Raw genomic sequence first — 21,869 nt, forward strand, 5'->3', positions numbered from 1 at the left:
CTTAACCACATTAGTCTGCTATCAGTGGATCAATGGAGCCTCCATTACTGGCTCTGAAATGATGTTGTGTATTGTCAAATACACTATGACGGGGTGCCCAAACTTGGTCTTGGAGGACTGGTGTCCTGCATATTTTAGTTCCAACCTCCATTAAACAAACCTGAAACAGCCAATTTAAGGATTATATATATATATATATTTGAAACTTCTAGGCAGCCGTCTTAGAGGACGTTAGAGCTAATCTATGCAGGACACCGGCCCTCCAGGGCTGAGTTTGGGCACCCTTGCACTATGACAATAGCTATAGGAGTTTTTAAGGGGACCTATTATGCAAGAATTACTTTTATAAAGGGTTGTGTGGTAACAGTGTGGGAATATAACCAGCTTCTAATGGGAAAAAAAATCTTTTTTTTTTATAATCCTACTTGATAAAACCAGTCTGCAGAAACACTTTGATTTACATTCTCTCTTTGTTCGTGTCATCAGAGAGGGAAAGCCCCGCTCATAATTGATGTTCTCTCCCTCACTAGCTTAGGACGTTAGTCTTGTTTTTGAATCTGCCACTATGCTGACATATAGGCATTTGTACGTGTCATCAGAGAGGGAAAGCCCTGCCCACTAGTGATGATCTCTCCCTTATAAGCATAGGACGTTAATCTTGTTTTTGAATCTGCCACTATGCTGACACATAGGGATCCACCCTCATAAAAAGAGCACAATCTCATTTTAATTTAAAGCATTTTAATTTAAAGTCACCAAAACGGCACAATTAGGATCAAAGCCTAAAAGGGGCAGTTTCAAAGAGTTTTAAAGCCCCACCCATTAGTGATGGTCTTTCCCTCATTAGCATAGGACGCTAATCTTGTTTTTGAATCTGCCACTATGCAGACACACAGGCATTTGTATGTGTCATCATAGGCGGAAAGCCCTGCCCATTAGTGATGATCTCTCCTTCATTAGCTTAGGATGTTAGTCTTGTTTTTGAATTTGCCACTATGCTGATGTAACACCGCCGGTCCGACGTCACCCAACCCGCTGCGAGCTGGTATCGAACCAGCGACCTTCTGCATTGGAGTCGGTTTCTCTAACAAGGAGGCTAAAAACCATGGCCTCTAGCATCTGTCGCTAGAGCACATTTAGAGGTCAGATGAGTGAGGTTTACCTGCACAGCACACACTAGCTGGCCTCCGTTACACTCACCCCCTAAACCTCACTCCCATCTGGGTCACAGCACCAATGTAACCCCGTCGATTCTACGCCAATCAACCCGCTCCAACCTGGTATCGAACCGGCGACCTTCTGTATGGGAGTTGGTTGCTCTAACAAGGAGGCTAAAGATCACGGCCTCTAGCATCTGTCGCTAGAGCACATTTAGAGGTCAGAGGAGTGAGGTTTACCTGAACAGCTCACACTAGCTGGCCTCCGTTACACTGACACATAGGGATCCACTCTCATGAAAAGAGCACAATCTCATTTTAATTTAAAGCGACAGTCACCAAAACGGCACATTTAGGATCAAAGCCTAAAAGGGGCAGTTTCAAAGAGTTTTAAAACATTATTTCTCGGCTATTTTGAGCTGAAACATTACATACACACTCTAGAGACATCAAAAACTTATTTTACATCTTGTAAAAAAAGGCATAATAGGTCCCCTTTAACCATTAAGAAGGCATGCAGCAACTTCTATGTCTATGTGTGTAAAAATACATTTTAAACTGAGTGTATTGTAATGCAGGTATGCATGCAATGTGGTTAAATGCAATGGAATAGGCCCATGAAAAACACTGAAAGTTTGCAGTCACAAGTTACTCTTTATATAGCTTTAATTAATAATACCCTCTAAATTATACGATAAAATAAACACGTCGATCTCAGAACGTTGGTGAACGATCCAGAGAGCCACAATTGCAATCTGTATTCCACAGCGAATGGGAAAATAAATCAAATATGGTGGGATGAAATAGTTTGGCTAGGGATTATGGTTTGACAGAAGGGTCAAAAGTTGAGTTCTGCCTCAGATATGCTACATTAAAGCCGGTTCTACACGTAAAATGAGCTCCGCAGCTGGAGTGTGCATTGGGCAGCTGTTGGTGGATCAGGTGATGTGGGCAGGCTGAGCATCAGGCACAGAGAGGCTGGATCTCCTTTACAGACAGTCGGTTTCATGCAGATGTTACAGAACCTGCTCCTTGTCCAGATGCATTGGCAACTTTTGGCTCTACTCTCCCTGTTTTGTCAGATGCTCCTATTGACGTTAGCTGTGAGGAAAAGAAGAGGTGAGACATGTTTTTATTCGCTTGTCATTTGTGTTTCACCTCTGCTCACGAAAACTTGTTTATGCTGGTTTTCACTGACTTTTTAAATATTTTTTTTTATCTTATTTCTAGTCCAAATATCTAAAAATCAAGAAGCATTTACTAGACAAGCAAAAAATATTGCCTTGTTTTAAGAAATGCCAAAAGGGCATCACGGTGCTGCAGTGGGTTGCACAATCGCCTCGCAGCAAGAAGGTTGCTGGTTTGAGCCTCGACTGGGTCAGTTGTCATTTTTGTGTGGAGTTTGCATGTTCTCCCTGTGTTCGAATGGGTTTTCTCCAGGGCTCCGGATTCCCCCACAAGTCTAAAGAGATGCACTATTGCTGATTTGGGTTTGCTAAATTGTCTGTTGACAAAGCTGAAAGGGCTGAGTAAAACATGTACTAGATAAGTTGGTGGTTTCTTCCGCTCTGGTGACCCCTGATTAATAAAGGGACTAAGCCAAAAAGAAAATGAATGAATATGCCAAAATTGAGTGAGTTTTTCTTTAAAACGAGCAAAATTATCTACTTATGGGGTAAGCAAAATAATCTTGTTTTTTGGTTGGACATAACATAATATTGCTTTCACCATTGGCAGATTATTTTGGTTGTTTTATAGAAAACTTGCTCAAATTTGGCGTATTTTTTCTCAAAACTACTAGAAAAAAAGACAGAAAATCTAAGTAATAAAATAATTTTTTATCTGTTGCAGTACCTTGAAGAACTTTTGGTTTTTTAGTGGGCACCCATACCAAAACATTACATATTACGTACAAACATGTATCTCTGATTCTTAAATGTGATTAAATAACATTTGTTTCACTAGCTGGATATCAAATGTTCTGTAAATTAGGCTTTAAACTACATTGTGAGAAATTCAGGGTTCCGCATAATTCATATATGTTGTTCACTGGTTTTGACAAGTTTAAGTGGATTAAACATGAAACAATTAAGTTGTCCCCCCAAAAATCTCAAGAATTGTGTTGCTTAAAAAACGTATTTTGAACAAGCAGCAAAATAATTTTTGGGGTGTACGTTAACTGTTAAACAGTAGTTTATTAACATTTTTTATGTAATAAATAATGGAGTTTGTTTCACATGGGTTGCGGCTGGAAGGGCATGCGCTGTGTAAAAACGTGCTGAATAAGTTGGCGGTTCATTCCGCTGTGGCAACCTCAGATTACTAAAGGGACTAAGCCGAAAAGAAAATGAATGAATAATGCAGTTTGTCGAATATTGGGATTTTGTGCATTTAATGGCAGTTATTACATGTAATGTAAACGCACACTAGACAGACGTTCATAACAGTTATGTTTAAGCACAGGAGTCCATGAGTAGTTAAGGAAGAGTTAATGATAATGTGCCCCTCCAAGTAAAGTCATGACATAAAGAAACATTAATATTTAACATTTAATTAAATTAAAATTAACATTTAATTTAAGAACATTTAGTAGATTGAGTTTGTGTTAGTTACTTTTAACTAAAACTAAAGTGTTAATTAAACGTTAATTAGCAAACACGTACTAACAAGTAATTAAGGTAGCCGTTATTTACACTTGAACTTATGTTGTAGATAAAGTGAGTTCATGATTAGCGCATGCCTTTACTCATCATTAGTTCAACGTTTAATTGACATATTAGTACATCACCATTCATTATTGTAAAATGAGATGGTTAAAGGTATAAATGTATTGAAAATTAATTAAAATTCTAAAAGTCTTGCTAAAAGTAATTTTTATTGTAACAAAATATTCACTTGCACCAACTCACTTTTCTCAATTCAATACCCTTTTCATTCTCAACCATCAGAAAGCACTTTTACTCATCTTGAGCATACTAGAAGAATCTGTCCTTCATTTCTTAACTTCTATTTCCTCCCATGTTTTCTCAATTTCGTTTGACTGACATCCATGCACGAAATAGAGAAGTATATATATTGATGAGAAAGAGGAGGATGCATCTCGGTTTGGCTCTCGGTGTCTTTTTAGACAGTGGTGTCCCTCTTTATTTGCCAATGAAGGATATGAAGATATGAACCATCTGCTATTCCTTCACATCTCCCCCCTGCAAATGCTCTCCAGTGGCTCAATATGTGACACAACACACGCAGACTGATGTCTTCAGTCTCTGGCTTTGGCCGTATTTCGGATGTAAACATGCATGCAGTCTGTACTTTAAGAACACATTTTGTACAAAGGAAAAGAGACACTAAGAGTGTAGACAGTTATTCAGCAGATGCTTTTAGACAACTGGTTTGCTATAACCTCTATACCATGCAGCAGACCAGGGTTCAGCTCCTCATAGGCACAATATTTCTTAATTTATAGACATCGAAGCAGTTTACTGGCTTTAACCTTTGATTTGGTCACAAAGTTGCTGTTTCATGTTCCCTGTAGTTTTAGCTAAACTGTTAAACTAAAGAAAGTTTTAGCAGTAGGACAAAACAAATGTGGAATTTGAAATTTGAAAAAGTATATATGGTAAAATTGGTTTAAAAATGTTTGTGCTCACCAAGGTTGCCTTTATTTGAATATAAATAGCGCAAGAATGAAACATAAATTAGTTATGCAAAAATATATACTAACTGGTCACTTTTTTTTGCAGATTTCTAATCAGCCAATCACAAGGCAGCAATTTAAAGGTTTTATGCGAAGGTCTAAGCAAAGGACTAGAATGGTGACAGGTGCAATGGTGTAATATCGACAAGACAAAACAAAACACAGGACTGCCAGAAATGGTGACAGGTGCAATAGTGCAAGCAAAGCAAAACAAACTATGACTACAAAAAACGATGACAAGTGCAAACAAAACAAAACAAAACAAAACAAAACACAGGACTACCAGAAATGGTGACAGGTGCAAATAAAACAAGACAAAACAAACTAATGACAACAAGAAATGGTCACAGGTGCAAACAAAACAAGACAAAACAAAACAAAACAAACTAATGACTACCAGACATGGTGACAGGTGCAAACAAAACAAGACAAAACAAAACAAACTAATGACTACCAGAAATGGTGTCAGGTGCAAATAAAACAAGACAAAACAAAACAAACTAATGACTACCAGAAATGGTCACAGGTGCAAACAAAACAAGACAAAACAAAACACAGGACTAGCAGAAATGGTGACAGGTGCAAATAAAACAAGACAAAACAAACTAATGACTACAAGAAGTAGTCACAGGTGCAAACAAAACAAGACAATACAAAACACAGGACTATCTGAGACAGGTACAAACAAAACAAAACAAGACAAAACAAACAAAACAAAACAAAACACAGGACTATCAGAAATGGTGACAGGTGCAAACAAAAAAAACAAGACATAACAAGAAAAAAAAACACAGGACTACCAGAAAAAGGGACAGGTGCAATGGTGCAAAAAAAAAAAAAAATTAATGACTACAAAAAAAAACAAAAAAAAAATGGTGACAGGTGCAAACAAAACAAAACAAAACAAAACAACAAAACACTAATGACTACATGAAATGGTGACAGGTGCAAACAAGACAAAACAAACAAACAAACAAAAAACTACTGACTACAAGAAATGGTGACAGGTGCAAAAACAACAAAACAAACTAATGACACCAAGAAATGGTGACAGGTGCGAACAAAACAAAACAAACTAATGACTACAAGAAATAGTAAAAGGTGCAAACAAAGAAACAACACAAGACAAAACACAGGACGACCAGAAATAGGGACAGGTGCAATAGTGCAAACAAAACAAAACAAACAAAACTAATGACTACAAGAAATAGTGACAGGTGCAAACAAAACAAGACACGACCAGAAATGATGACGTGTGCAATAGTGTAATATCAGTATTTTCTTGGCACATTTTATGCCCCTTACTAGTGATGTGAATCATCAACTGTACATTGAACTAATACAAAGGCATTTATATTGATTATAATTTTCAAGAAAAAGTGCAGACATGGCAAGTATTATTATTAGTCTATCTTGACAGAAACAGAAGACAGGTGCCAAAATAAAGCTGAGCCCTTTTCAAACACCCAAGAGATGACATATATGCTTATGGCATTTCAAATATCATGTCAAAGCCCCAAATGTCAGTGCAGATGGTATAATGTGACAGAGGATGTCACCTTTCATCTAAAGCCTCCAAATTATTGAATGCACTTCCTTTTACTATCTGGAATGCACTAACTTTGGATCTCTTAAAAAATTAATTAAGATACATTTATTGAGGCATGTTATTAACCGATGATGATTTTGTACTGTTTATTTTTATGTTTAGTTTTTTTACTGTATTGCTTTGGTTTTAAGAAAAGTGCATTACTACTAAAATGCATAATTATTATTGCTGCATACAAATCTAGCATGTTCTCTTGCAGTGTTTGCTGATGATGTTGTGTTGTTGCTGTTGTGTCAGAGAGCTGGCGTCAGGACTGCAGGAGCTGTGTGCTGTGCTCTAGAGAGAATGGCTGTCTGCGCTGCTCCGAGCGTCTCTTCCTCTTCCTGCGCAGAGATGGCATCCTTCACCATGGATCCTGTCTGCACTCTTGTCCTGCCGGACACTTCGGCCTCAGAGGAAAAGAGCTCAACCGCTGCATGAGTGAGAACATCCTTCTCATAACGTAAAGAATATCTGTAAATTAGTAGCTTTCCATATTTTGTGATTTATGTTTTTATTTTAGATTTATCGATGCTTTTGAATTGCATTATGGGAGCTTGATCTTTCTTTCAACAACTTTTAACCTTGAAAAGTTTGAAAAAAGTGACTTTTATTGACAATTTTAATAGTTTAATGTGATATATGGTTGGGGTTGGTGTTGTATATTACGCTAAAAAAACCTTGTAATAAACTGCAAGTACATTTTCTGTTATTTTTCAGACTTTATATCTTAATTCTTCTACATTGTATTATTTTAAACTACTAAAATGTCAACAAAAGTCACTTTGTTAAACTGCAGAGTTGAATTTTCAATATCAAAAGTCAACAAAGCAGAGATTAACATCCCATAATGCAATTCACAACCTTAAATAAACAGAAAAAACTTGTGAATCACAAAATATGGAAACTAATTTACTAATAAGTAATAAACAGAATATTTTGTACATTTTATATATAATACTATAATATAATATGCAGATGTCCAAACCGCTTAAGTTGAAAAAATTATTAATTATTATTTATTAACAATTGTATGAATTATTATTAAATTTGTCATTAATATTAAAGCATGTATTTAAAATGATTTTTTGTTCACATTTAAAATCTTTCCTTAAAATTGTTTATATTATTATTTAATATTAAAACAGTGCAGGGTTTCACACAATCGATTTGTGTTGGCACAACAAGAAGGAATTTAGTTAATTTAATAGTTTTTTACAAATTTAAGAGTTAACTAGTTTGAACAAACAGCAAATGTCATTTTTGAGTCAAATATTACAATATATCAACAATAATAATACCAATTAAAATATATGTACTGAATATTACATCATAAACATGGGGAAATTTAATGGAGATTAAATTGGGTAAATACAACAGGAATAATAATGCTCTTAAAAAATGTCCTTAACATAAAATCATGCATTATTTATTTATTTATTCATTTATTTTTTCATTTTTTTTTCTTGTTTGTTTGTTGGTTAAAAATGAACATTTACTTTAATTAATTTAAAGTATTTGTTAAATTAAAGTTGTAAAATTAAAGTGATTAATTTTCTCATTATATGTCATGTTTTTTACATTTGTTTTTAAAATGTATTATTCATTTATTAATTTAATTTATTATTAATATTATTAGCTTTTTTTGTCTTAGAACTATTAAGAAAGCCCTGTAGCAATAAAAATAAAAAATAAATAAAAAATTAGTTGAAAGAATTTGAACATGGAGAACATGGAGAAATATCTCATGTTTTAAAAATATATATTTATAATTTAGTTAATTATTATTATTATTAGCTTTTTTGTCCGAGAACTTGTGCTCTTAAGAAAGCCCTGTAGCAAAGAAAAAAAATTAGTTGAAAGATTTTAAACATGGAGAAATATCTCATGTTTCTAAAAATATATATTTATCATTTATTTAATTATTAATAATACCTTTACAGAACTTGACCTCTTTAGAAAGCCCTGTAGCGATACCACACATCTCATACATGCCTCTAATCCTCTCCCAGAATGCAAAGCTCCAGAGTGTGAGAGGTGCTTCAACAAAGACTTCTGCACCAAGTGTAAGATCGGCTTTCTGCTCTTCAAGGGCAAATGCTTCAAGAGCTGTCCAGAGGGCACGTTTGCTCAGTCCACAGACTGTGTGGGTAAGAGATTCACTCATGATCAGATGCCATTAAACTCACATTACCGTCCTGAAGGAGATCAGTCATGCTATGCAACAAGATAGGGGCTTAGAGACAATTTCTGCTTGCATTTAGCAGGGTATTTACATGCCATTAACTATCGTACACAGATTTAGGACTGAGTTCAAAGGATTGCTTACCAACAAAGGAGGATTCATTAAAAAACAAAATAAAAAAACAAGACATGTTGGCAAAAACATTGTTAAAACCGTAAGGTTTATTAGGAAGCAAACTCATTTCAACTACAGTATAATATACCAATTTCAGGTCAAGTGATTTTAGAATCCATTTGTTAAATTATTGTTCACAATAATACTCATACACATGAGTTTCTTCTGTTGAACACAAACAAAGATATTTTGAAGAATGTTGACTTCCAAAGTAGTTCTGTTTCCTTCTATGGAATTCAACGGCCAATGCTTTACAACATTCTTCAAAATATCTTATTTTGTATTTACCAGAAAGAACCTCATAAAAATGAAAACAAAAAATTATTCATATACATGAGTTTCTTCTGTTGAATGCAAAGGAAGATATTTTGAAGAATGTTGACTTCCACAGTAGCTGTGTTTCCTTCTATGGAATTCAACGGCCACTGCTTTACAATAGGGCTGCAACTAACAATTGTTTTTAATAATCGATTCATCTGTCGCTTGTTTTTTCGATTAATCAATGAATCGGATAAAAAAAAAAAGAAAGGCATTAATTTCCAACCGCTTATTCACAAAAGCTCATCCCTGAGCTGTAATAATTTTAATAATAATAATAAAATAAAAACTAAGTAGTTTTGTCCTGTTTCCAATCCAATTATCTGAAGATTTTTTAAATCAAGACACATACTAGACACATGAAATAGAAATTATTGGTGCAAAATTAGGTGATTGTTTGCTTAAAACAAGTTAAATTATTTGTGAGTAGGGTAAGAATAATAATGGTAATGAGATATAATCTCAAACAGAAGTTTTACCAGTTCACATAAACGTGTAAGGCAAGCGATCGTGATCTACAACGTGAGATGGTTGTCGCCATGTTTACTTGCGGCCACACGTTTGCATCATTCATAAAAGCAGAACACACAGGGTGTAAATTCACCAGTTCTTCCCAAATACGTGCAAGTAAGTGGCTGGTGAACTTAGAGAAGAGTGGATTCAACTTTATAGTTACTTTCACTATGTGTATCTGACATAAAACACATCAGCAAATTCTGTTTGAATGGATTGTTAGATATCCTTGTGTGTTTTACAAACTGTAAATGTTTTGTTTTACTAGTACGTGTTTGTATTTATAGGTCTAAAACATAAATTAAGTATTAGGCAGTTAAAACGCTGCATAATTGAGATAATATGACACGTTTTCTCAATGGGGTTAAGTTGGTTTTGCTTTTGAAAAAAAAAAAAAACAGAAAAAGAAGCACTTTTCCAACGGTCCCTTACTGAGAGCTCTGCTCAGCGCGAGCTCTCTCTAGCTCAGTGCCAGACACCGCGCTAAAGCTCAGTTTGATTTTCTCAGTTGCCTCTCTAAGGCCGTACTCACACTATGTACAGCGGCCTCAAACCGGGCCAAAGCACGCTTGTCCCCCCTCCCGTCTCGCCCGATGGCCCGTACTCACACTACAATTGGGCACGCTTACGTCATGGATGCTGCGCTGTTCAATGAGAAGCGCTCTCGCTCAGCACAGTGGAGATTTCTCTAGTTATATCGTTAGTTTAGTTGTGTGTTATGCAGTGACATGCAGTCAAATATTTTGCCAAACAGTCCTTAGGGATGCGGTGACACGCAGTCAGATATTTCACTCAACAGATCCGCCACTTTTGGCGCTCATAAACAGTCATAAAGCCCTCGTGCTGCAGGAATGAGGAGGTTTGCTAAAGGTGCGCTGATGTCATGCAGTGAGGGGTTTGCGTTCACTGAACAGTAAGAATGATTAATAAATCCATATGAAACAGTCCCTTAAAGTCACGTCTCGCTTTCAGTTTCGGGCTCAGGCGCGTTTTGCACTCACACTACAAGCGTACCGTGCCAAAGCCCAAGTGAACCGCACCCAGGCCCACCTCTTCCAACCGGGCCAGGGCCGGCCAAGTGAATCGTGCTTGAGCCCGATTCAGCGCACTCACACTTCTCAAACGATCCGGGAAACTGGCCTGGGCACGGTACGGATGGCATAGTGTGAGTAGGCCCTAAGGGTAAATGAGCTAACGCTAACTTGTCATGTTTGTCAAGCTGGATAACGAGTAAAACATCAGCACCAGGGACTTTATGGTCCTCACTTCAAAACGAAACGAAAGTAGGACCCTGCTGTTGAACTCCCTTCCTCCTCATCCATTTCTATGAGGCGCCGAACTCTGCATCAGTGCGTGAGAGAGATCGTGTTCACTCTGCTCCGCACTGAACTAAAGTGTTTTATGTATTAATTATTATCAATTATCGATTATGAAATTCATTGCCAATGCTTTTAGTAATCAATTTTTATTTATTTGATCGATTCGTTGTTGCAGCCCTACTTTACAACATTCTTCAAATTATCTTCTTTTGTATTCAACAGAAAGAAATACTCATAAAAAATGTATTCACACCTGAGTTTCTTCTGTTGAAAACAAAGGAAGATATTTTGAAGAATGTTGAAAAACAGTAACCATTGACATCCACAGTAGTTGTTTTTCTCACTATGGAATTCAGCGACCACTGGTTTACAACCTTCTTCAAAATATCTACTTTTGTATTCAACAGAAAGAGAAAGTCATAAATGTTTGAAAACTGAAAACAGGGTATGTTGGTCTGCTCTGTTTGTCCTCCAGAAGGCTGTGTGTTCAGTGTTTTTGGTTTCTGGAGTGAATGGAGCTCATGTCAGCACAACGGCCTGAGCTGTGGAGTCACATGGGGCCTTCAGAGCAGGACCCGAGAGCTGTCCAGAAACACACCTGAGGAGAAGGAAACCCTGTGTCCACCTCAAACCGAGAGCAGAAAGTGCCAGATGAAGAGACGGTGTCGCAAAGGTGAAGAATAAAGTACAGTTGCAGAATGTAATTCAGTAGTGGGAACAACATGAACAGAAAGCCATATTATAAAACACATTTCTGCAATCGTTACTCAAAGCAGCTACATTTTACAAGAACACCCAAAATCTATATCATTTCTATTTCCACTTGAAGTCTGAATGAAATGAAAATCAGTGTTGCCAGATATAGCTGACTTTTTCCAGCCAAAAAGCTGTTCAAAACCCGCTCAAACGCACAAAAAAAAACACCCACACTCTAAAAAGTATTGTTTAGACAAAATTAAAAAAATAACGCAACAGTTTGCATTAATATATTGAAGTTACGACAACATCTAACAAAATAAAGTTCAGACAACAAATTTTATTATGTTAGCCAAATATTTTCCTCTTCAATCAGAGGCATTTTTACATAGCAAAAACCTCAAATCTATAAGTTGAGTACTCAAAAAATGTTGTTTCAATTAGTGTTTTATTTTAAAATTGAAAACAAATCCAGTGTTATGTACTTAATTACATGCACATTTTCAAGTTTACAACCCCAAAGAAATTAAGTAGCCAAAATTGTTAAATTTTTTTGTTTGTTTTCAAATTTACTGTTCATGCTTGTAAGAAATACATTTAACAGCAACATTTTTGTTTTTCATTAGTTTTTTATTTGTATTAAACCACAATTTTCATTGTTTTACAAAACAAAAACATTTACTGTCTCATATTTTCAGTGTAAAAAAATAACAAAAAACATTAGTGTGTGGACTTAAAAATACAAAACAACTCATTAGTGTGCATTATCAACCCAATATTTTTGGGTTGCTACAAGTAAATACTCTTTTAAAGCAACTGACAGATATATTTACCTTTAAATTAGCTGCATTTTTAAATTGATGTAATTGTCAATATTTTCCTGTTTTGAAAACTTAATAAAATTATTCTGGCAACTTAAAAGTTTTAATCTAATCAGCATTTTAGGATTTTTAAGTTACAATAATGTATTGAACTAAGTAGTGGTAACAGACCTCTTAAGTTATTTTTTAGAGTGCAAAATATTAGATTAACCTTTTAATTTATTGAAATCAAATTATCCAGGTTACGTTAACTGTGATAATTTTTTAACTATACAGCAACCATCACCAGCAGATACAAAACCACAACATAACCGGATAACATTGAAACACTGCCCCCCTCTTACCCACACTGCACTTATTGTTGTGTAGATTACACTACCTATTAGACTATGTTTTACTTTCGAAATGGGGTTTAGATTCATCCCATTTGGCATTTTAAATTCTTTTGAACACATTTAGGCTCTGCTTGTCGATCAGACAACACTTTTGTGTTTGTTTTTGCTGTCAGCTGCAGAAAACATGATTAATAAAAGTCTCATAATAAACCGCTGTGAGTTAACTGCAAGCGCTGCGTGATGCACGTGCACGCGAAGGGGAGTCAGATTTTTGCAGGGTGTCAGATTTTGATACAACTTTCCTTCACCTCCATTTGCAGGTGGGCCCACTCGATTTGCGCGGTCACTGCTAAACACTGGTCACTACTAAATGAATGGAGTAGGAGCACGCAGTTACGTTTTGTGTAATAAGCTGCATATAAAATTTACGTTTCAAAGCCACCCAAATTTTGTCAACCCACCAATGCCATTTTTTACCCACACAATCAAATTCAAAACCACCCAATCTAGCAAAATTGTCTCTTTCTTTTATTTATATACACAGTTGAAGTCAGAATTATCAGCCCCCTGAAGTATTAGCCCCCCTGTTTATGTTTCCCCCAATTTCTGTTCAATGGAGACAACACATTTCTACATAATAGTTTTAATAACTCATTTCTATTAACTGATTTATTTTATCTTTGCCATGATGACAGTAAATAATATGTGACTACATATTTTTCAAGACAAAAAAACTAAATTCTAATCTCTAAATTCCCTATTTTCAGCCAAAAGAAAGAAAATAAAATATACTTTCTTAACTTACTCCCTTGTCCACAAAAAAAAAAAAAAAAAATCAATTAAAGAAGGTACAAAAGAAAATGGCGTCAAGCTCCCTTCTTACTATGTACAAATATTTACAATCTGCAAACAAATCCAAAAAGGGGCAAAACAGCAGAGTAGTCATTTAACAGGCATGGGTCAGATTTTCAATGTCAACAAAGCAAGAACTAAAGCACTACATACTTTCACAGATCTTTCTCAAACACTTAGACAAACTCCAATTCGACAAATCTAACAAACACTCAATTTCTTTCTATATTCCTAAACACACCACTACCAACCACAAGTGAGCTCAAACAGCTAAACATGAAGTGACAGAGGAAGAATTTATAGGCAGCCAGGAGTCAGCTGACTAAGCAGGGTGTGGCATTAATTGGACCAGGGGCAGGACCAAACAAAGGAGCAAGCAGCTGCTTTTTGCAGAGAGACACAGACCACTTCCAAAAAATAAAAAATAAAAAGAGCAGTATTAATGTCACATAACCAGCGATCGCTACCCAGAGATTGCTGGTTCTCACAACAAACCATGGACTACACTTCTGCCTTTTCCTGGACTACATATTCATACATGCACTTCTCCCAGACACCCATGCTCACACATTACACGATTACGATTCTGGACTGCCTGCATATTCCCGTTTGTACCTGTATGACCACTGCTTGCCTGACGCTGAATAAACCTGCATATTGGATCTTACCTCCTGTTGTCTCTGTCACTCCTCCCCGTCGTTACAATTAATACATAAAGGGAAATAACACTGATATACAGCTTAAAGTGACATGTAAAGGCTTAACTTTAAGGCAGGTTAGGGTAATTAGGCAAATTATTGTATAATGATGGTTCGTTCTGTAGATTATCAAAAAAATATATAGCTTAAAGGGGTTAATAATATTGACCTTAAAAGGTTTTTTTTTTATTATTAAAAACTGATTTTATTCTTACCGAAATAAAACAAAACAGACTTTCTCCGGAAGAAAACATATTATCAGACATACTGTGAAAATTTCCTTGCTCTGTGCATCATTTTGGAAATATTTAAAAAAGAAAAAAAATCAAAGGGTGGCTAATAATGCTGATTGCAACTGTATACAGGGTACCCCTGTATTATAGTATAGTAACTGTATTAAAGGGTTAATTAGGCAAATTAAGGTAATTAGGCAAGTGAAGGTAATTAGGCAAGGTGGTGGTACTGCCTTCTAGTTACTGCATCTGAATTTAAATGTACTTGACCGTTAGAAAAGTATGTTCTATATGAATGTGAGTCAATGGCGCCCCCAGAAAATTTTCTTATCTTGGGGTCTTGGGGAGGCACACAAAAAAAATAATAAATTCAAAATAATGTTATATTTTTGTTTCTGGTATATGAAATTATGTGGATTAAATTAATTCAATTAATTACTCTTGAAAGATTGCAGTTTATTCCTTGAAATAATTCATCAAGTAAATGTGCAAAGCAAATAAAAATCAATATTTAGTTTAAAAACACTTTTCAGGTATATATATATATATATATATATATATATATATATATATATATATATATATATATATATATATATATATATATATATATATATATATATATATATATATATATATATATATATATATATATATATATATATATATAGATAGATATATAGATATATATATATATACAGTTGAAGTCAGAATTATTTGCCCCCCTGAATTATTAGCCCCCCCCCCCTTATTTTTTCAACACATTTCTAAACAATAGTTTTATTAACTCATTTCTAACAACTGATTTATTTTATCATGATGACAGTAAATAATATGTGACTAGATATTTTTCAAGAAACTTCTTTACACCTGAAAGTGACATTTAGAGGCTTAACTAGGTTATTTAGGTTAACTAGGCTGTTTAGGGTAATTAGGCAAGTTATTGTATAATGATGGTTTGTTCTGTAGACTATCGAAAAGAGAAATAGCTCAAGGGGGCTTATTATTTTGTCCTTAAAATGGTGTTTAAAATTAAAAAAAAAATGCTTTTATTCTAGTTGAAAAAACAAATAAGACTTTCTACAGAAGAATAAATATTATCGGACATACTGTGAAAATTTCCTTGTTCTGTTAAACATCATTTGGGAAATATTCAAAAAAGAAAAAAAATCAAAGGAGGCTAATAATTCTGACTTCAACTGTAAACGAAAATAACTTTTCAGTTATTATTCACATACTTTTATTGTACAGCATACAGTATATGGTATGTCTAAAATTAATGAAGATCAATGAATTAATTAATACAACAAACAGATAAACAAACTGAACAAAAGGCATTACTATATACAATCAAACTCACTTTACAGACTCTATAATAATATCATTTATCCATATTCCTTTTTGAGCCACAATTTAATTATTATAGCTACTTCTATTGATGTACATTAAGGTAAATATTTAATTGCCATTGTTGTCTATTGAAGTTGTGTGCATGCTGTCAGTAAATATCGGAGAGGGAGAGGGGCAGTGAATCAGCTATGTCAGTGGCACCAATCAATCCACAATAATTTAGTGGCTGCTATTTATTTATTTATTGCAACATTGTGAATTTACGCAAGTACATTTAAATTAATAATATCAACAGTAAAAATCATAATGGGGTGGCCAGAGTTTACACTTGGGGGTGCCGCTTATGTGAGCAGTATGAATTAAACTCTGAAGTACATCTGAAGTACATCTGACTACATCCGCCATTTTGTCATTATCACATGACCTACAGTTGCCAGTTGTGTCGCTTCACTCCCATTTATGAATTCTTTCCAGGTGCATCATGTGATAGCACAGCGTGCATCGGATGCGCACTTCAGAATCTCGCTGAAAGTAGTAGGCCATGCGGGTAGTTTTCCCATACAGATTTTCGAATTCTATGAATTCGGACATACTAATCTGCTCGCATACTGTTTTTAGCGGACTATATAGTATGGAAGTGTGCGATTTTGGACGCAGCCATTGTATAACAGTGGCTTGTTCTGCAGACAATCAAAACAAATATTGCTTAAGGGGGCTAATAATATTGAACATAACATGTTTTTATTATTAATCAAAACTCTTTTTACTCTAGCTGAAATAAAACAAATCAGACTTTCTCCATTAGAAAAAATATTATCGGAAATACTGTGAAAAATTTCTTGCTCTGTTAAACATCATTTCGAAAACATTTTAAACAGAAAAACAAAATCACATATGGGCGAATAATTTTGACTTCAACTGTGTATTAGCAAATATTAGTCCTCTGAAATACAATAACAAGTATTTGTCCTCCACCTCAGATGTTCTCCATCAGCACCATTGTGGTTAATCTCTGAAGCTGACACCTCAAAGCCTTCCTCATGGTGTGACCAATGAGAACCCTCTGAATTAATTTAGTCCTAGGATGTCCTCAAGATTAACACAAGATCGTTCCCTTTCTTCTCGAGTTTCCCTTCTTCAAATGTAACCCCCAAAAGCTAATGAAAGTCAGACGGTGCATCTCAGACCGGAAGATCTGCCAATGTTCTCTGTTATGACCCACACTCACCTGCCCAAATCATAACGCACAAAAACCTCTGATCTTAACATGGATTTATGTTGCTTTTGGGATTACACCAGATGATTCAGAGCTGTAAATATTGACTTTTAGTGCCGTGTATGCTCAAAAGCGGAGAAAATGAAAACGTTCGGAAGCTTTAATCACAGCAGGGAAAAAAGCATGGCAGAGATCTATTGAATGAGAAAACAAAAACAAGGGAAAACACATGAAGAAAGTGATGTTCTTGGTGTTTCCCAAAGCTCAGACCCCATTCTTTACGCCATAATGACTGTTTACTCCAGTTTAATAGAGACCCTTATTATGTTCGCTTTAAAAACACAAACATGGATCATGATTTGGATGACGCTAATAATGAATAAATGATGAATAAATACTCTTAAGTGCCCACTTTGTTTGCTCTGCTTTTGCCTATAATATTTTTTCATCTCTTTTCCGAGGAAGACAGTACATACCACCCTGAAGCTTCTCTGTTGTTGATTTTGAGTCTTAAAGTCGAAGCAGACATGAACATTTGGAGAACTCTAAGGAACTCAATGCCACGATTCTCAGGTTATGAGCTGTGGGCATAAGTTTTTATTCAAAGATGATAAATAAATGCATCCTATAGATTTCAGAATGTAGGATTCAAAGTACAACATTTTTTTGTTCATTAAAATATGCAAAAACCACTAGAACAGTGTTAAATATTTTGCTGACTTATGGACTTACCTTATCCCGAATGTTTCGGAGAAATGTTAAAATCCAGAGAAATAAGCTATTTAAGCTTGTCACGTAGACCGTGTCCTCCTTTATCTCCATTCTAATGACGTCACACACCCTGATATCCTCTGATTAGGCTTTATAGGAAACAGGTATACACCAAATACACTTTAATATGTTGTATTTTTTAATAGTTAAAATATTATAAGTGATCAAACTCATTCCAAACTAGGTCCAAAGCACTCAAAAATTAAGTGAAAAAGCCTTTATTGACATGACTATTGCGTTGAAAACCAGCACTATTTTTGGCAAAACTTGCCTTCATTTGATTGACCACAGCAATTTCAATTTTCAAGAGTTCACACTTAGCAGATTATTGACTATAAAGCTTGTTTGGCATGCTGTCCTGGGAGAGAGCCTTGAGCTCATAAGATCCTGGAGCCCGGGGCTCCCTTCCATTTGCAAGGCGAGAGGGGAGTTTGAGCTCAGGTAGATCTTGAGAACTCCCCTGCTGTAGTAGCTGATGGACAGATAGTGATTGCTCTTAGGAGATAGCTATTTACTAGGAGCATGTCTATGGTGCCGATTTGGATTAGTCAATCAACTTAAGGCCCCGTTTACACTAATGCATTTTCGTTTTAAAACGCATAAGTTTTGCTACGGTTACGCCATCCGTCCACACTACGCCGGAGTTTTTGAGCGCCGAAAACGGAGTGTTTTGGAAACGCTGGAGAGGCCGTTTTCCTTCCAAAACGCTGCTGCTCTGTCTCAGTGTGGATGAGCAAAAAACGGAGACATCTGAAAACGGAGGCGGGGCTGCCGTCATTCGCCTATCTGATTGGGGCTTTTCCTCAATATTAAGTAGCCTACACACACAGTTCAGTCCTGCATCCTCTCCTTGTAAGTTTAGACTTCGCAAGTTTGATCAAGGCTGCAGTCTCCCCCTCCTCAGTTTGACATGGATAACAGACTACCGAGGACACGGGTAAATCTTCAATGGGAACAATGTACTTTATAACTTCATTCACATCACCCTGGCTACGTTGTTTCACTTTCTCAACAATAAAATGAAAACATGATTTAAGGAACTGCCTTTTTTCATTTTAATATTAGCAACTTAACAGACAGCAGAAATGTTGAGGCGTCGTGCTGCATATATGAGCGTCATCTTCACTGTGTGGATATTTATAACAAAACGGAACCTATAACAACTGCCTCCTTTCAATTTAAGTGAAAATACGAAACATACCCTCTCTTCTGCTGAATATCAGTTTTGATAATCGATAATGGCCATTATAAAAGTATAACACAATAGGTTTATACATTATAGAGATAAAAGCGATCAGTCAATATACAGAATAGGCTACGTGGTTACATTAATCATTAACTTATCTTTGCGCTCAGCCAAAACATGTTACCTGAGAACAAGTAATAGATTCCAATGACCAAAGTCAGGGAATCTGTCGTTAGATAAAGACAACAAGATGAATAAAATGTCACGTTTAATAAATATAGTGAGATTAGATCCAGCGGAAGATGCTTGATGAGCAGTCCGACCAGCACAGCTCTCATCTGGGTAGATGGGCTGCAGCGCTTGCCCGAGAGTGTGTGTGTGTGGTCACGTGATGTGCGTTTTCAGCATTTTGGTGTGGACGGAGAGCTGTTCAGAAACGCTGGGTAAAACGCAAGTGTGGACGCGGATCGTTTTCATTCTAAAACGCCGTTTTAAAACTAAAACGCACTAGTGTAAGCGGGGCCTAAGTTGCATGTTTTTGGACGGTGGGAGGAGGAACCTAGAGGAAACCCACGTGAGCACAGGGAGAACTTGTAAACTCCACACAGAAACGTCGGCTGGGTTGGTAAGGACTAGAACCAGTGACGTTCTTGCTGTGAGGCAACAGTGCTAACCACTGGGCCACCGTGCCATCCATCTAGGAAAGGAGGAGTAGAGGTGGAAGGGGAGATTCTTCAAAACAAAGATGCTGTTAAATGGAACTTAGGGTATTTATAGTGACCCAGTAATTGTCTGATTGGTGAATCATACTTTGAATAATGCGGGGCCGGCTGCAAGCAATCATAAGCACATGATCCTCTCAAAATTAGTTTATAAATAAACTTCACTAATGCAACCAATCAATACAACAAATCATAAACAGTAGTCCTGTCAATAAAAGCTTTTTAACATTTTGACGTACTTTTCGAGCACCTTGGACTTGCAATTTCTTGTGTATCTTTATGGATTCCTTATCCGTAGAGCACTGACACATCAATTACCCCTGCACTGTAAAAAGCCATTAATTACTTTACTTTAAAACACCCATTCAAGTAAACCCATTCAACAAGTTGTTTTTACTTCACTTTTATAATTATGCACATTGTTTGTTTACGTAATTATAAGGCAATGTGATTACTCTCTTTTATAAGTAAAGTCAACTAATCGCTTTTTTTTTTTCAAAAGTGAGAAGCACTTTATTGTTTGATTCTGGATCAGTTATTAATGCTTTACATCAGTAATAAAGAACATAAATCTTTTCACTGCCTACATAACTTGCTGTCTTATATGTTGTTGTTCTTCTGACAGATAAAAGAAAAAATGAAAAGAGACAGGAGAGAAGAAATGCACAGAAAAAGCTGAAGCTCTACGGGAACAGAACCATAACAAATCCTCCTCAGGGGAATTTAAATTTCCGCAGTTTTGTTCCTCAATAATATATGTAAACATTTTTAAAACATATTTTTGTATTGCTATTTGAATTGTAATATTGCTTTTTTAATAATCTGACATGTGGCAAGCAACATCTTTTTTTAATGCAAGTGTAAAAAGTATTGTATTAGGTTTATTTACATGAAAATGGAACATCGTAACCTGTATTTATACACTGTTAACAATTCCCTGTAGAATCTACAGTAACTTACCAGTAGTAGCAGTTCACCAGTAATTTACTGTCAATCAATTACAGCAAAATACTGTATTTACATTTACAGCATCACTTATCTTGCCGTACTTGTATTTCCAGTATTTTATGTATTTACTGTAAAATACACAATAATTTTCACAATGCAAATTTAAAATACAGTAACAAACTGGAAAACTGTCTTACAGTAAAATTCAGATCATATTAAATTTCAATTCACCTGTAACTTACTGTAACTCTATTACAGAAAAAAATACAGTATTCACATTTACAGCACCAAATATCTTGCCGTATATCTAATTACAGTATTTTATGTATTTACTGTAAAATATACAGTCATTTTCACAATATAACTATAAAGTACAGTAACACACTGCATAACTGTCCTTCAGTAAAATTAAATTCAGATTACATTTCAGTTTACCAGTAACTTACTGTAAATCAATTACAGCAATAAATACTGTATTCACATTTACAGCACCATTTATTTTGATGTATATGTATTTACAGTATTTTATGTATTTACTTTTCACAATGCAGCAGTTCGTAATAAAATTAACTGTTAACAATTTCTTGTAAAATCTACAGTAACTTACTGGCCGCAGTTCACCAGTAACATGCTGTAAATCAATTACAGCAAAATACTGTATTTACATTTACAGCATCAATCATCTTGCTGTATATACATTTACAGTATTATATGTCTTCACAGTAAAATATACAGTTGTTTTTAAAAAAGCATCTTTAAAATACAGTAACAGGCTGTATAAGTGTCCTACAGTAAAATCCACGACATATTACATTTCAGTTCACCAGTAACTTACTGTACATCAATTACAGCAAAAAAAAATAAAAAAATACTGTATTAACATTTACAGCATTATTTATTTTGCTGTATATTGATATATATTTACTGTAAAATATAGTTATTTTCACTATAAAACTTTAAAATAAAGTAACACACTGCATAACTGTCCTTCAGAAAAATTCAATTCATATTACATTTTACTTCCCCAGCAACTTACTGTATAGTAGGTCGCACACCAGAAGCGCCGCAACACGGCGCGCACATGACTGTT

The 21,869-nt window shown here is 35.3% G+C and overlaps 1 protein-coding gene across 1 annotated transcript; it reads left to right on the plus strand.

Moving 5' to 3' along the window:
* Positions 1 to 2,194: 2,194 nt before the first annotated feature.
* Positions 2,195 to 20,584, plus strand: rspo4 (R-spondin 4). Its single transcript, NM_001287552.1, is given in 5 exon segments — positions 2,195 to 2,276; positions 6,701 to 6,883; positions 8,455 to 8,592; positions 11,427 to 11,624; positions 20,457 to 20,584. Coding segments are annotated over 5 exon segments (726 nt in total). The 5' UTR covers positions 2,195 to 2,197.
* Positions 20,585 to 21,869: the final 1,285 nt, after the last annotated feature.

Source organism: Danio rerio, chromosome 6, assembly GCF_049306965.1.
Source record: "Danio rerio strain Tuebingen ecotype United States chromosome 6, GRCz12tu, whole genome shotgun sequence".
NCBI lineage: Eukaryota > Metazoa > Chordata > Actinopteri > Cypriniformes > Danionidae > Danio > Danio rerio.